Source organism: Manis javanica, chromosome 12, assembly GCF_040802235.1.
Source record: "Manis javanica isolate MJ-LG chromosome 12, MJ_LKY, whole genome shotgun sequence".
NCBI lineage: Eukaryota > Metazoa > Chordata > Mammalia > Pholidota > Manidae > Manis > Manis javanica.
In genome coordinates this window covers 65,821,727-65,838,313 of record NC_133167.1, presented here as the reverse complement: position 1 = coordinate 65,838,313, position 16,587 = coordinate 65,821,727, and the positions used below count along the sequence as shown (strand labels likewise).

Here is a 16,587-nt window from a genome sequence, read left to right as displayed (position 1 = left end):
GAGAGACATGTCTGTAAACTCAGATATGAACAGCTTTAAGGAACAGGTTGACTTTATAAAGCCAACAAAGCCCCTTGGAAGAACTGGCTGGGTACCTTGCTTACAGGATTCCCAGCAGCCTTACCAGGTGAGTAAGGAAGGTCACTTTCTGGCAGGTGCAGGAACCTCAGGATGTCTTGGGAACCTCAAGAAGAGAAGAATTCACCCAAATCTACAGGTACTGCAGGCAAAACCTGATGGCAAGTCTGGCTTGGCTTTCTGGCCTCAAGAGGGCCTTAAAAGTTCAATCTGAAATTCCTTATAAAAAGTTCCGGCAAAACACATTTTAAAAAGCCTATGTCATCAATTGCTCTTCTTGAGGCACTTATGCAAATTATCAAGACAAGTGTTAATTATTTTCTTAATCTGTTACTTCTAATAAAAATGAAGGTGATGTTAGAGAAAAGTGTTGTTTCAATAATGCAGCCTTTATCTATACTAATACTAGTCATTGAGACATAAACTAGATCCAGAATTCTAGTTTCCCCAAAATATATAACTATGATTCTCCAAATGTGTTAGTTTTCTCCCACGATTTCAGTTAAAGTTTTACTATTTCTAGTTCTTGTATTCAACCATGCATTCTTAATCTCATCAAGTTTGTCCTTCCAGAATGGAAAATTCAACTCCAGATACTGCTATTTAACCTAATAACAAAATTTGTTCTGTCTTGCCTAGAAGCCATAAAACTACAAATAGTAATTGAAAGGGTGTCTTGCCGCGACCCTCCTTACCCAGGATGAGTCAGGAGACATGGGCCCCAGCAAGAGATTTTATTATCTGAAGGAGAGAGTGGCTGCCCCAGACGGGGGTGGGGAGAGAGAGAGAGAGAGAGAGGGAGGGAGCAGCAGAGAGAGCAGAGAGAGACAGCGAGAGAGGGACAGAGGGACAGAGGGACAGAGCGCAGGGGGACGGAGAGACAGAGAGAGAGGGCAGCAGAGTCAGACAGAGAGAGAGAGGGGGCAGCAGTGTGGTGCCGTTTATTGTGGCAGATCCGCTCAGCCTGTTGCCTTGGGGGAGGGTCGGGATGTTTAGAGATAAGGCGGGGTAAACCAGTCAAGCCCCAGGCAAGCCCAGGCATAATTCTCACTGGCTTATGTGCTTGGGACCATGGGGCAAATGGAGGATAAATTACTATATTCTTCCATTCCTCCCTTTTCTGTTTTATAAGTGGTAGAGGATTTGGAAGTGGTGAAGGTTAGTCTTCAGTAACTGCTTCCTGCTGATTAGGGGTGATGAAGTTCATTTTTGCATTGATGGGGATGGTCCTCAGATGAGCCCTTGGTCTGTAGTGGTGATGGCATGTTCCAGGTTCCATAAGGATCATCATCTTTGGAGAGGGGTTGGTAATCCTGTAATATAAGCTGGTTAAAGGTTTGGTTAGAAATTTTTTGCATTTGGGCTGATTGCTATGTTTACATAGGGTGGCTGAATTATAGCATTGATGGGGACGTATGTGTAGGCAGAAAAACAACGTGTAGGGAAAAGGGAATCCTTGATAGTGCAATCTTTTGGACAGTCTGAAAGAGAAGGGCTGGTGTTGGGAAGATAGGTCTGGTGAGAAAATAAGTGTTGAGACCAGAGTTAACAATCTTGAAGCATGACGCATGGCAGTTGTAAGGGAGATCTTAGGACTCCATGCTGGTAGAAATTTCTTCAGTGATGAGTGGAAGTGGAGATTGAAGGGCCCCCACCAGTAAGATGGCGAACTTCCGGCTTCTCTTGGGGGTGGGGGTCCCCGGTTCCCGCCGGCACCACCTGAAGCCCAATCACCTCTCGCCCCCCTCCCAATCCCAGCACCTAGCCAATAGCCACCAGCCCCGTAGAAGTGACACGTCAATCAGCTCATGCCCCTTCCTATATAACTCAGCACCTTTCCCTAATAAAGCGGAATTCTCAGGTGAATTGCTGCTGTGTGTTGCTCCTTTCCTTTCATTGGTGCCAAAACCCAGGAAACAGGACACCCCAACTGGGCCCTGTCTTCCCCCCAACACCAGCAGCAGCTTGCCCTCGTCCTCTTTTTCTGGCGCTGGCTCATCACACTCACCACTCCTCTCTGGCCTTTAGGTAAGTTTTCCCCCCCAGAGCGGGCCGCTCTTCCCCGAGCTATCGCAGTGCCATTGACCGTGATCGTCCGGCAAGGCCCTGACGCTCCGGGATGAGGAGGGAACTCTCCCCGCCTCAGGCCTTCATGGCTGCGGCGGACCCTCAGGCCCCTCCTCCAACAGCCATAAATCCCTGCCTCAGGCCTTCACGGCTGCAGTGGACCCTCAGGCCCCTCCTCCAACAGTCATAAACGCACTCACCATCCCTTCCATCAGTGCCGAAAATTTTTAAGCAAAATTTCCCCGGGGTGGGCCACTCTCCCCCCATCTATCACAGTGCCATTGACGATGATCATCCCGCAAGGCCCTGATGCTCAGGGACAAGGAGGGAACTCTCCCCGCCTCAGGCCTTCACGGCTGTGGCGGACCCTCAGGCCCCTCCCCCAACACCCATAAATCCCTGCCTCAAGCCTTCACAGCTGCAGCAGACCCTCAGGCCCCCCTCCAACAGCCATAAATGAGGTGACTCCTTTGCGGATGAGAACACTCCCTTTTTTCCCCCCTCCTCCTTCTGTTCTGTCCACCAAAATCCATTCTGTCTGCCGAAAATTCCTAGTCTGGGTGATGACCCACACTTCCTAAGAAATTCTGGCTCGTATATGAGATTCCGCAGACCACCAAAGATCATCGGGGACACCCTTTGTCTCCTTGCGGTCTGCTTCCAGTCTCAGGATCTCTGTTCGTCTTCCCCTGTTTGTCTCCTTCTCTGTCCTTTAGCCATGGGAACCTCCTCATCCCTCCCTGAAAGTTCACCTCTTAAATGCCTGCTTAAGCATCTGGCTACCCTCTCCCTGACGCCTGATATAAAACCAAAACTTCTCCGTAATTATTGCTCCCAAGATTGGCCGACATACCCCCTAGACAATAACAACCAATGGCCCACAGAGGGAACTCTTGATCCTAACATCACTCGCAATCTCTTTAACTACTGCCAGCGCCTGAAAAAATGGAAGGAGATTCCCTATATCGAAGCTTTCCACCTACTCCTCCTCCCTCACCCCCTCCCAAGTTCTCCTAGCCTGCAAGCCCCCGCCCCCGCAGAAGCCTCTGGTTCACTCCCTTCTCCTTCTTCTCCTACAACAGCCCTTCTCCCTTCCTCCCCCACCATATCCTCCCCCATTTCACCTCCTCCGTCTTCATCCCCTGCAGATTAAGCCTGAGCCTTTCAGCCCCCCTTTAACTAGGTCCCAGGGGCCTCCTCTATCTTTGCCCTCATCACCTGTTTCTCCCCTGTTAGGGACCGCCTTTGTCTTCTCACATGTTTGTAGGGAGAATGGGAAAGTACCTTCCCCCATGTCTGAATGCAGCATGGGAAAGCACAAGCTAGAGAACAACTGGTGCAGTCCTTGGAAGTTATCTGTCCACAAAAACATATCTTTTCCTCGAAGATGAGCCAAGACTCCTCACTCTGAAAATAGGGAGACCTTGAGAATGTGTAGAAACAGTGCCCCTGCTTCTAGCTATGCCCTTCCCCCACTTGCCAATGTGGCAGGAATGGAAAACAAAGAACATTCTGTTTATGCATTCCATAAGTAATTAACTGGAGTCCTGCTGTAGCTCAGTTAGTAGAGCATGGGACTCTTAACCTCAGAGTCATGAGTTCAAGCCCAACTAGAGCGGCAGAGGCAAGCTGCTGGCTGGTGACACGGGGGTCTGATTCTTTCTTTATTTTCTTTCCCCCCTTCCACACTTCAGGACCTGCTCGACTAGGCGCGGCTAGACCGCGTCACTCCCCCACAGACTGAGCCAGAACCCTTCAGTCCACCTCAGACTCAGTCCTGAGAGCCTCCCAAAATATCGCCACCCCCCCTCCAGGAACTAGCTTAGACAGACTCACTCAAGCCCTATTACAGTATACCAGCCTTGACCCAGAAATGCCTGACGGAAGGCATGTCCTTATGACATACTTCCTAGCTCAAAGCTACCCCGACATTAAAGCTAAACTCAAAAAGTTAGAACAGAGCCCCGCTACCCCACAGACTGAGATCCTAACAGTAGCCTTTAAAGTCTTCCATAACCGGGAGGAGGAGAAAGAGCGCCGTAAACAAAAGGCTGATCAGGCCAATTTCCAAATGTTGGCCCAGCTGATAAAACCACAACCTGGGTGCCCCTCTACAAACAAGCCCCCCCCCAGGAGCTTGTTTCAAGTGCGTAAAAGAGGGACATTAGTCAAGGGCGTGCCCGTCCCCCAGATCTCCTACCACCCCATGCCCCAGATGCCACAAAAAGGGCCACTGGGGGTCTGATTGCCCAACCACCCGAAGGAGAGGCTGGATGAACAACCCCCATCCTAAGCCCGCTGTAGTGGGGCTGGCAGAGGAAGATTGATGGGGCCTGGGCGCTTCTTGCCCGATCATTTCCATCACCAAACAGGAGCCCAGGGTTACTTTAATAGTAGACGGTCGCCCCATCTCCTTCCTCCTAGATACAGGAGCCACCTTCTCGGTCTTGCGGGAATACCAGGGCCCTACCATGCCTGCCATTACTCCTATAGTCAGGGTAGGAGGTAAACAGATTTTCCCATTAAACCCCCCCGCTTTTATGCACAATCCAAGACAATCCTATACCTTTCTCCCACTCCTTCCTGGTTATGCTCCAGTGTACCATTCCTTTACTAGGACGGGACATCCTTTCTCTTCTCCACGTTTCCATAACTATATCCACTCCCACAGCCCCCAGCACTCTCTTTCTGATGGCCCTCATAGCCAACTACCCCCCTCCCCTCTACCCAATGAAAGCTCCGGTTCCGCCCTCATACATCCTGTAAATCCCAAAGTTTGGGACATTACAAGCCCCTCTGCGGCCCTATGTCCTCCTGCCTCTATCAAATTACATGACCCTCTCAGTATATCTGTCAGGCCCAATACCCCCTAACCACTTCAGCCCTCATAAGCCTCCAACCCATCATTCAAGATCTCTTAAACAAAAATTACCTCAGACCCACTCACTCCCCATTTAATACCCCCATATTAGCTGTTAAAAAAAACAATGGATCTTTCCGCCTTGTCCAAGACCTTTGCCTCATCAACATGGCCGTTGTCCCTATCCATCCCTTAGTTCCAAATCCATACACCCTTTTATCACAGATGCCTGCCTTGGCATCCCACTTCTCAGTCCTAGATCTCAAGGATGCATTTTTTTCTATTCCTCTGGACCCCTCCTCCCAAGATTTTTTCATCTTCACCTGGACGGACCCATACACAAGACATTCAGAACAACTCACTTGGACAGTTTTGCCACAAAGCTTCCAAGATAGTCCCCATATTTTTGGACAGGTCCTAGCTCAGGACCTCAAACAGTTTAATCATGATCATTCCGAGTCCACCTTATTACAATACGTGGATGATCTTCTACTCTGCAGTCCCTTGTGGGAACAGCCTCAACTTGACACTGCCTCCCTACTTAACCTTCTAGCTTCCAGAAGTTACCAAGTATCCCCCGTCAAAGCTCGAGTCTCTTCCCCTCCTGTCACTTACCTCAGATTCCTTCTATCTCAACAAAGAAAGTCCATTACCTTAGACAGAAAACAGCTCCTCTCTGACCTGCCCGTTCCCGAAACCAAGACAGAAATCCTTTCCTTTCTAGGCCTGGCTGAGTATTTTAGAGCATGGATCCCTAACTTCTCCCTGTTGGCAAGACCCCTATATGACCTCAGCAAGGGCCCCCCTGAAGAACCATTATCCTCCTCACCCTGACACTCCTTCATTAAGCTCCGTCGAGCCCTTGTGGAAGCGCCAGCTCTCCATCTTCCTGATTTGTTGAAGCCCTTCTCATTATACATTCATGAGAGGTCCAGTCAAGCTCTAGGAGTCCTAGGCCAATATTATGGCCCATCCTTTGCCCCAGTAGCTTATCTCTCCAAGCAATTAGACCCCACAGTTCGGGGATGGGCCCCCTGCCTACAGGCATTAGCCGCTGGACAGCTCTTGCAGAAGGAAGCTCATAAACTGACATTCAGGGAGACCCTTACCATTCTGTCCCCACATCACCTAAAAGATCTCTTAACCTACAAAAGTTTACAGACTCTCCCTCCCTCCAGACTCCTGACCTTACTGTCCTCTTTCCTCCAAAATCCTGTTCACCCCCTTTGCCATCCATACCAGAATCATGACTTTCTCCTTTACTGCTCTCTCGCTTTTTTTCCTCATTCCTATTGTCTTCCCCGCCACCCCAGCCTCCTTTGTATGGCGATTCAAAGTCAGACAGACTTACACACAGCATCAAACAAAAGTTACTGCCCTCATTGCCACATCAGACTGCCCTCTGGAAGGCTGCTCTAAGCCTTTATACCTCCACTTTCCTCCCTCCACCAAAGTGTTCACTAGCAGCTACCCTTATTCTCCCTACCTCTGCTTCCTCTATGACCAAAAACAAGCCTATTGCAGGTGATGGCCAGACACCTACGGGAGATGTCCCTACTGGTCTTGCGCCATTCACTACATGGGTAACTCCCGGTACCCACAGTATTACTCCTCCAACCGTTTCATGAAATATCCCAATGGCTCATTCTCCTTATCAATCCCAGATTCCTGGGACTCTTGATGAGCTGCCAGAGTCACAGCCTCAGTTTACTACAGGGGGTCCGTGACCCCCCATGGTACCCTTCATATCTCTCGAAAGTATGTTCCCTCTCATTCCCAGATCTCTCAAGTTGCATTAGATATCAGACAATCCAAAAAAGTCATTATCCAAACTCTTGACGGCGCCTCTTCATCTTCTTATCCCCACCCCTCTTCCAATTTCTCCTACTCTTCATTACAGCTCATTCAGGACACCACCATCTTTCTCAACCACACCCTTAACACCGCCAATTGTTTCTTGTGTGCATCACTACAGCACCCACTTCTGGCTGCCGTGCCCCTTAATATTTCCAACTACTGCTTCCATGCAGAAAGACAACCCCTCTGCCCCCTGGCAGACATACCCCTATGGGAACCATAATACGCAGATAATCTCACCATCCACCACTGTGTAGGCCTGACTCCACCCCTCTCCAGCACACTTCACTGCCTCCCAACTCCAGCACACCCTGCATTCTCATCACCCTAATCCCACAGCTTACACTTTACAGCATGGCGGAATTCCTTGAGCTCCAACCTCCCTTGCCCTCGCGCACAAAAAGGGTTGTTTTCCTTCCCATCATGGTAGGTATCTGTTTGACCACCTCAGCCATTGAGGCAGGATTTTCTGGGGAACCATGAGTCACTCTCTATGGGCAATTAGAGCTCTCAATGCCAAACTTGAGGGAGCCCTGACATCCACTGCCGATTCCCTAGCCTCTCTCCAAAGACAGGTCACTTTGCTAGCTAAGGTCACCCTTCAAAACCAGCGGGCCTTAGATCTGCTTACAGCCAAGAAGGGCAGCACCTGTGTCTTCTTTCGAGAAGAGTGCTATTACATCAATGAATCCGGCATTGTAGAAACTGACATCATCAAACTCAGCGACCTTGCCTCCAGCCTCCACTCTGCTTCCAATTCCAACCCATTCTCTTTAATACTAACAAACCCCCTCCTCACCTGGCTCTGGCCCATTGCAGGCCCCATAATAATCATTCTTCTCACCTGTCTCTTCTTACCCTGTATAATAAAGTTCATCAAATCCCAAGTTGGAAAAATCTCTAATCAAGCTTTCAACCAGCTTTTACTCAGGAACTACCAGCTTCTGGCCACAGAAGATCCCTCACCCTCACGTGACCTCCTCACCATACGCTGAGATGGACCCCTCTCCTCGCTGGAAACAGTTCCTGGAAACAATGGCCGCAGACACCTGGCTCCTGGCACCCGTATCCTCTTGGTACCATTGGAATCAACAGGTCCTCGACCTATGGTTACAGGGAACCTTCATTGATTTTCAACCTGAAGAAGTCCACACCTACTCGTCCTTACTGTGAGGAGTCCTATCAACCCTTTCCTCCCAATCCTCAAGCCCTCACTCCCTTCTCCACCCCCATTCAGCAGGAAGCAGTCAGAGAGAAAGCAACATCCACAACCTCATAGAGGAGAAAGGGGGGAATGAAGGGCCCCCACCAGTAAGATGGTGAACTTCCAGCTTCTCTTCGGGGTCCTCGGTTCCCGAAGGCGCCACCTGAAGCCCAATCACCTCTCGCCCCCCTCCCAATCCCAGCACCTAGCCAATAGCCACCAGCCCTGTAGAAGTGACACCTCAATCAGCTCATGCCCCTTCCTATATAAATCAGCACCTTTCCCTAATAAAGCGGAATTCTCCAGTGAACTGCTGCTGTGTGTCGCTCCTTTCCTTTCAAAGATAAGCAGAGCGAAATGAGGAGAGTAAGAGATCCTGTCAGGGTGGAGGAGTAGGAACCTGTGGGAGATGTGATGGGAGGGGTATAAGGGGAGACAAACGGCTTAGGGTGGGAGTTGTGTATCTAATGGCGTTTAACTGCAGTTGGCATGGAAAGGATTACTGTATATGGTCTTTGCCATTTGGGAGTTAGGGATGGTGTTGCTTGGTGTTTGGAATGGGCATGGTTTGGAGTTTTTTCCTGTCTATAGTAATGGCTTTGTAGCCTGGAGAGAGCTGAACTCCCAGGTATATGACCTCAGTGGCAGACAGCTGAACTTTGGAGGGTGAAACTTGATAGCTGTGTTCTGAGAGAAAGTTTAAAAGAAGAATAGTACCCTGTTGTGAGGTTTGTAGGGAGGGACTGCACAGGAGGAAATCATCTACATATTGAAGGAGGGTGGAGCTCAAGAGAGTAAGGGATTTGAGGTCTTGTGCTAGAGCCTGTCCAAAAAGGTGGGGACTTTCTCTAAAGCCTTGGGGAAGAACTTAAGTGTTCTCTGGATATTAAAAATTAACTTAACATAAGGAATTTCCTGCCTTGAATTTTCTCTGGGATACCAGCATCTTGGTCTGAGAGCATATCAAAAGGCTGCCTGCTCAGCTCCCAAGGTGGGCTGAGGTGTTGTCTATTTTCTGAAGAATCCTGCCTTTTACTATGCTGTCTACAGCTGGGTCTGCAGGCCAAATTAGTTGCTCAGTTTGCAAAATTACCTCAGTCAGATCTGGAGGAGGAAAGACAGCACATAGGCCTGGGCTTTTTAGCATGCTAAAGTGAATCTTATACAAGATTACAAATGATAAGCATAATAAAACATGTGCTACTCTTCTTTATCTGGGCAACATTAACTGATCTCACTGAAGAATGATTCTAGAGCTTAATGTTCAACACAGTTTTAGTAGTGAGGGGTTTCCTAGCATGTAGTTACATTGTTCTGACTGCAAATATTCTGCCTTGCTTTCTCTAGAGGCTCTCACCTTATTCTGTCTAAGCCTATGGTCCCTCTCTCATTCCCCCCTCTACAGATAGAGACTATAGCTGCTGCTAGGGAAAAGGGGCGATGACCGCTCTGGCTGCTTCATGCTGAGAGGGGGGCGCAGTAAAGGGTGCAGCTAGGTTTCCATCGCTGGTCAGTTGAGAGGGCTTCGGAAGGTTGGTGCTTCTATTCTGGGTTTCATTTCTATTACTATTTGAAGTTTTGTGGCTTCTAGGCAAGACAGAACAAGTTGTTATTAGAATAAGTAGCAACATCCGGAGTTGGATTTTCCATTCTGGAAAGATATACTTGATGAGATTAAGAATGCATGGCTGAATATGAGAACTAGAAATATGAAGAGTCTAATTGAGAATCATCGTCAGGTATCATGGGGAAACTAGAATTCTGGATCGAGTTTACATCTTAATGACAAGTATTAGGATTTAGTATAGATAAGACTGCATTATTGAAACAATACTTTTCTCTCAAATCACCCTCATTTTTATTAGAAGTAGCCAGATTAAGAAAATAATTAACAGTTGGCTTGATTATTTGCATGAGTGCAGCAAGAAGAGTAATTGATTACATGGGATATTTTAAATGTGCTTTGCTGGAACTTTTTGTAAGGAATTTCAGATTGAACTTTTAAGGGCTTCTTGAGGTCAAACAGCCAAGCCAGAGTTGCCATCAGGTTGTGCCTGCAGTACCTGTAGATTTGGGTGAATTCCTCTTCTTGAGGTTCCCAATACGTTCCTGAGGTTCCTGCACCTGCCAGGAAGTGACCTTCCTTACTCACTTGGTAAGGCTGCTGGGAACTCTGTAAGCAAGGTACCAGGCCAGTCCTTTTAAGGGACTTTGTTGGCTTTATAACCTCAATCTTAGTTCCTTAAAGCTGTCTGTTAATATCTGAGTTTACACACGTGTCTCTCAGGTGTGATGTTCCAGTCAAAGCCTTGGTAATATAACCAGTGTTTTTAATTGGTCCTCTTACAAGGAAAGTAGCTTCTTGTTGAACTTGTTCAAATAAACATACTGCTGTGAAATATAAAAATAGTCACTGAGAGTTTTTAAATTCTGGAGGGATCAGGTAGAGAGAAAGATAAAGTTTCAATTCTGCTTATAAAGGCAGTCATTTACTAAACTGTTGTCAGCTTAAGAGAAAAAGCTTAAAACACTTAATCAACATTTGAAACAAAAAGCCACCAAATCATCTTCCTTAGTTTACTTAATTCTATGTAACTAATACCTGTTCTGCTTAAATCTAGTTTTTTACTAGTTTAGGAGTGATAAAACACTGAATATAGATGACAAAAGACTTACAAATGACAATGGTTAAAGATCTGATGAGAGTTTACTGTAAGACAGTTGACATAAGGAAATTTGGATATTTCTGTAACACAAAACATTCAGTAACAAAGTTCAGCATCATTCCCTGTGACGGTGCCTTCTAGGTAATTAAGCAGGTAAATAAGCCAAATTAGCCAAATTTTTTCCTCCAATGAGAAAAAATTCCTCTGACATGTTCCAGGGGCCCTCTGGAAAATATCAGAGTTAACTAGAGGTAAAAAGCACATTTTTGAATTTGATTTTGGGAAGCTGTTAAAAGTTTTAAGGCACTTGCTTAAATAGTTACTCACATTAGACGGAGCTACACTTCACTTTAAGCATTTTTCTTTGAAAGATTTAACAGATATGATCAACTTAAATGACTTTAGGTAAACTTAGACAGCTGATAACCATAAGGACATGTCTATTCAGTTCAACTTAAATTAACATTAATGCTTAATATTTTCTATTAGAATTTCCTGGAAATTTTAGAATGCCCAATTTTTACAAGCGCTTGTCTTTAAATCAATTTTTATTAATACCATCCGGAGGTAGAAAAATATTTTTCATTTACACATTTAGGCACAAACATACAGATTGAGATGTAATGATATAGTGAGAGGACAGACAGAGCTCCTGGTGTGAGCTTGGAGGGGACAAGAGAGCCCATGGTGATGCATTGTCTAGGAGTTTCATAGGCAGTTGAGGATATTTGGGAATGTGAAAAAAGCTTAGGGGTGTGGACTTTAAGGCAAGTAGTAGGTGTTTAGGATTGCAGGGGAGACAGAGAGAAGAGAGCTTTGTTCGGAGGTAGGAGAAAGCCTGGATACATGGGATCTCTTTCCATTTGTCCGTACGCTCACAGAAGTTGTATGTCGTGGAGAATTTTAGGATCTAAAGAGCCATTTGGGGGCCATTTAGAGTGATTGTCCAAGGGATATTGTGGCCAGATCTCATTACAGTAGTGAACAGATTGGAGGTCTGGAGTGAGGTGGAGGGGATTTAGATTATTGAGTAAGCACCCTAGAGGTGAATCTGCAGGAAAGGAGGGGCCAGATCCCATGGTGAGAACTAGACAATTCAGAAGTTGCTGAGGCATCCCTAAGCAATTGAGAAGGTCATGGATAAGACCAGGCACAGTTAGGGGGTCATCACCACCTCTAACTGCAGGGTCGAGGTGAAAACATCAGGGAGGCTCGGTACCTCATACCAGGAGTTTTCGAGTCGAGTAGATACGTAGAAAAAGGGAGACCAGGCCTCAGTGGATGAAGATTCTCACCATGGGGAGGCAGAGAAGGGTCAACTATGGGGATCAACCGTGACTCTGAAAGTTGTGGTTGGGGGTGCCCCTGTCCCGGTGGAGCTCTTGAAGGTGCCGGACACTCAACAGTCACTTCCCAGGTTCCAAAGGGACATTTAAGTTGACCATGAAGGGGAGACTCACCAAATTGAAGGCTGGTGTTGGGCGAGAAGACAAGCAACTGGGGAAATGGATGGTGAGCCCGTGGAGGAGGATCGGGCAGTGAGGGTTTCCAGATCAGCTCAGGTTCCCGGAGTGTTGGATTCTCCCAGAGGAGGACGCCACCCCAAATCACTCACGAAAGGCGTCTCTTGATGCAATAAGCAAGAGGAATTTATTCAGGAACCAGCTAGCTGGGGTCCAAGTTAGCCCGAAGCAGCGGGTCTCAACAAGGACCCTGAGCACACAAAGCCAGAAGGTTTTATAGCATTTTCAAAGGGGGCAACATTTTCCACAATCACAATACACATAAATCTTTGCCTGGGGCCACATCCTGGGGTCTGGTTAGATAAGATTACCTTTGGAATGTTTAGGGTGGTTCTAGCAAGATAAGCTTGGTGTGTATGATTAACTGATTTGAGGTCAGCTAATTAAAGGTCACTACATTTAACACTGGCTGACTAACTTGTTTTTCAAGATTCTAATAATTTTCCTCCTTCTAGGTTAGGGGGTGGTATTTAAGCCTTTAAGATGGCTGTACTTATGCTAACTTTTGATTCTTCAGATCCTACATTTCCCCACTTCTCTTTAGGGACATTCCAATCATGGAATGTTTGTGTTTCCTTGTTGGGTGAGTGAATGATATTGTTGCTTCAACATCAGTACATGAACGGCACTCACTCTTTCTCTAACAAAAGTTATCAGCCGATTTAGTATGCAGGGTCCTAAAGTGAGGAGCAACACAAGGATGAGTAAGGGACCAGACAGAATGGATATCAGGGTTGTAAACTACGGGGATCTAGTGAACCAAGATTCAAATAGCCCTTGGCCGGCTTCCCGTTCTTTCTTTCTCTGGTCTAGCCCTTCTCTAAGCTTTGACATTAAATTTCTTACTATTCCGGAATGGTCTGCATAAAAGCAGCATTCTTCTTTTAAAGCTGCACACAGTCCTCCTTCTTTTAGGAACAGCAGATCCAGCCCTCGTCTATTCTGCAAGACTACTTCAGAGAGGGAAGTCAGAGATTCTTCAAGTTTTGTAATGGATTGCTCTATGGTCTTTAAGTCTTCATCAATAGCTGTCCTTAGTCCTTCATAATGTTGGTTCCCTTGGACAATAGCAGCTGTCCCCATTCCCACTCCGGGTGCGACTCCTATCCCTAACAACACAGCTAAGGTCAGCGAGACCGGCTCTCTCTTATATCTATGCCTAGGTTCAAATTCAGCTACGAATGAGAGATTATCATGATACATCAACCTGGGCACCAGCTGAACTATGATATAGAAATCATGGGAGGAGTTGAAGGCAGAAGTAGAGACACATGGGGTCACTCCAGTGTTACAAGCCCACTATCCCTCGGGAGGAGGGATTAAATACCTGTTTTTACCAGGGAAGGCTATGGGTATGGTCTCATTCTTTCTTCTACAGATAGAGACTCTAGCTGCTGCTAGGGAAAAGGGGCGATGACCGTTCTGGCTGCTTCGTGCTGAGAAGGGGGCGCAGTAAAGGGTGCAGCTAGGTCTCCATCACTGGTCAGTTGAGAGGGCCTCAGAAGGCTGGCGCTTCCATTCTGGGTTTCATTTCTATTACTATTTGCAGTTTTGTGGCTTCTAGGCAAGATAAAACAAATTGTGTTATTAGGTTATGTAGCAACATCTGGAGTTGGATTTTTTATTCTGGAAGGAGGCTGCATTATTGAAATAATACTTCTCTCTAAAATCACTCTCATTTTTACTAGAAGTAACTAGGTTAAGAAAATAATTAACAGCTGGCTTGATTATTTGCACAGGTGCAGCAAGAAGAGCAATTGATTACACAGGCTCTTTTAAATATGCTTTGCCGGAACTTTTTGTAAGGAATTTCAGATTGAACTTTTAAAGGCCTCTTGAGGCCAGACAGCCAAGCCAGACTTGCCATCAGTCTTTGCCTGCAGTACCTGTAGATTTGGATGAATTCTTCTCTTCTCGAGGTCTCTGCACCTGCCAGGAAGTGACCTTCTTTACTCACCTGGTAAGGCTGCTGGGAACTCTGTAAGCAAGGTACCAGGCCAGTTCTTCTAAGGGGCTTTGTTGGCTTTATAAAGTCAATCTTAGTTCCTTAAAGTTGTTCACATCTGAGTCCATACACATGTCTCCCAGGTATGACATTCCAGTCAAAGCCCTGGTAGTATAACCAGTGTTCTTAAGTAGTCTTCTCACAAGGAAAGCAGATTCTTATTGAACTCGTGCAAATAAACATACTGCCATGGAATACAAAAACAGTCACTGAAAATTTTTAAACTCTGGAGGGATCAAGTAGAGAGAAGGATGTTTCAATTCTGCTCATAAAGATAGTCATTTACTAAACTGTTGTCAGTTTAAGAGAACAAGGTTAAAACACTTTATCAGCAACATTTGAAACAAAAAGACACAAAATCATTTTCTTTAGTTTATGTAAACTTATGTAACTAATACCTGTTCTGCTCAAATCTAGTTCCTTACTAGTTTAGGAATAATAAAACTGACTATAAATGACAAAAGACTTACAAATGACAATGGTTAAAGATCTGATGAGAGCTTACTGTAAGACAGTTGACATAAGGAAATTCTGATATTTCTGTAATACAAAACATTCACTAACAAAATTTAGCATCATTCTCTTTGACAGTGCTTTTCTGGTAAATATATATATATATCAGATAAACAAGCCAAACCAGTCAAATACTTTCTCTAATGAGAAAAAAATCCTCTGACATGTTCCAGGGGCCCTCTGGAAAATATCAGAGTTAACTAGAGGTAAAAGCACCTTTTTGCATTTAATTTTTTTAGAACTATCATTACACATTTATTGTCTATATACTCAGCACAGTAAATGAGACATCTTAAAAAGGTGGGGCAGCAGGGGAGACTGCTGCTGTCAGTTTAAAAGACAATATATAGAAAGTCAAAATAATTCTAGGTTACTAAGCATTCTTGAGAGAATGGTAGCAGATGGTAGATTCCTCTGCTTTCATCTTCAGGAAGGGAAAAAAAGCTACAATAAGCATTCACATTTAGCTGAAAGAACTGTCTAAACTCAAGGCAGAGTATAATATCACCAGGCATACAAAAGACCTGTTAGAGATACATACAAAGAATGAATATGGCTATAGTCAAATTCAACTTAAAAGTTTAAGCAGAATCTCAAATTTAAATGTCTCTTTCTTTCACACAGATATTCATATATGACCAGAAATATGCTTTGAGATGAAAGAGATCAGGCATTTTACTTCTTCATTTAGGGACTGAGAAATGATGACCTTTGGCTTACAATCAATAGCTTACAAACAGTGAAAATAATAAGAACATAACTCAGCATAAGTGTATAAGACCAGATACAAAAAAGCAGAGAAAGTGCTTAAGTCTACAGGTCTTCCCTGAAAGCTTCAAGAATGTTTTACTCTTTAATAGTAGATAGAGCTTTTAATAGAATTTGCATAGCAGCTTATAAGATCATTTGCATTAAAAAAATATGGAGTCCTCCATGTTTTTTTAAAACATACAAACATATCCACAGCATATAAATTAAACAAGAAGACCTGGTGGTTCTCAAAAAATCTATTACAACTTTTCTCAAAAGTAGTCACACGTTCGTCCATCTAAACCTTTACAGTGAAACCTGTTTTTCTGGGAGAAACATAATCTTGTCCAGATTCTACAGTTTAATTTTTAAGAATAAATTTTGGTTTGTTAACTAAGTGCATTTAATCAGCTGAAAAAAGCTTTGTTACCATTCTGCTTAGGATAAATTAAGAAAACAAATAATCAGTAACAACTTTAATCATTTGTTGGTTAGAGATTTTTCCACTTATAAAAATATATGGAATAAATAATTCAATTTCTCAGGCCATGCAATCATTTTCAATAACAAAATATTTCAAAGGCAAATAAAGGTTATACAGTTGTTAACAAACTTTAGCTTTTAGTCTTTTTAATATTATGATTTCATTTTTTTTTTTTTTAATATTCTGGCAACTCACTGAGACTTTAAGCATGAGAAACTGCTTTGATCTTTCAACATTAAGAGCAGACTAACAGTTAAAGAAAACTGTTGAACTGGAAACGAGATTCTAATTTTGCTGTGCACTCAATACCAAGACTTACTCGCTTCAATTTCACATAGCATGACTATACTAACTCTTTCACAAGGCTTCTACAACTTTCTTTTTACATTCAGTGTTCTCTCTCTTTAAACAAATAGCTGCACTTCAGAACAATCACTCTCTTTTACTTTCAACAAAACGAATTTCCGTTCTTTACACTTTCTCTCATTAAAACATACATCCTCCAGCATAGAGAAATGCCCTCTCCATCAGTTCTAACCAGAACTCAAAACTATTAGAAACTTCAACCTCCAGTGAACAC

At 44.7% G+C, this 16,587-nt stretch overlaps 1 protein-coding gene across 3 annotated transcripts in view; it reads right to left on the bottom strand.

Annotated features, from left to right (window-relative positions):
• Positions 1 to 1,222: 1,222 nt before the first annotated feature.
• Positions 1,223 to 16,587, bottom strand: part of SPC25 (SPC25 component of NDC80 kinetochore complex) — a 75,591-nt gene continuing 60,226 nt past the window's right edge. Inside the window, exon 7 of one of the 3 annotated variants that reach the window (XM_073218745.1) lies at positions 1,223 to 1,391. In XM_073218745.1, the coding sequence (XP_073074846.1) occupies positions 1,238 to 1,391 (154 nt within the window). In that variant the 3' untranslated portion in view covers positions 1,223 to 1,237. Of the gene's footprint in view, positions 1,392 to 12,323; positions 13,816 to 16,587 lie in introns of those variants that run through there. The other 2 variants (XM_073218744.1, XM_073218743.1) reach the window with 2 other exon arrangements.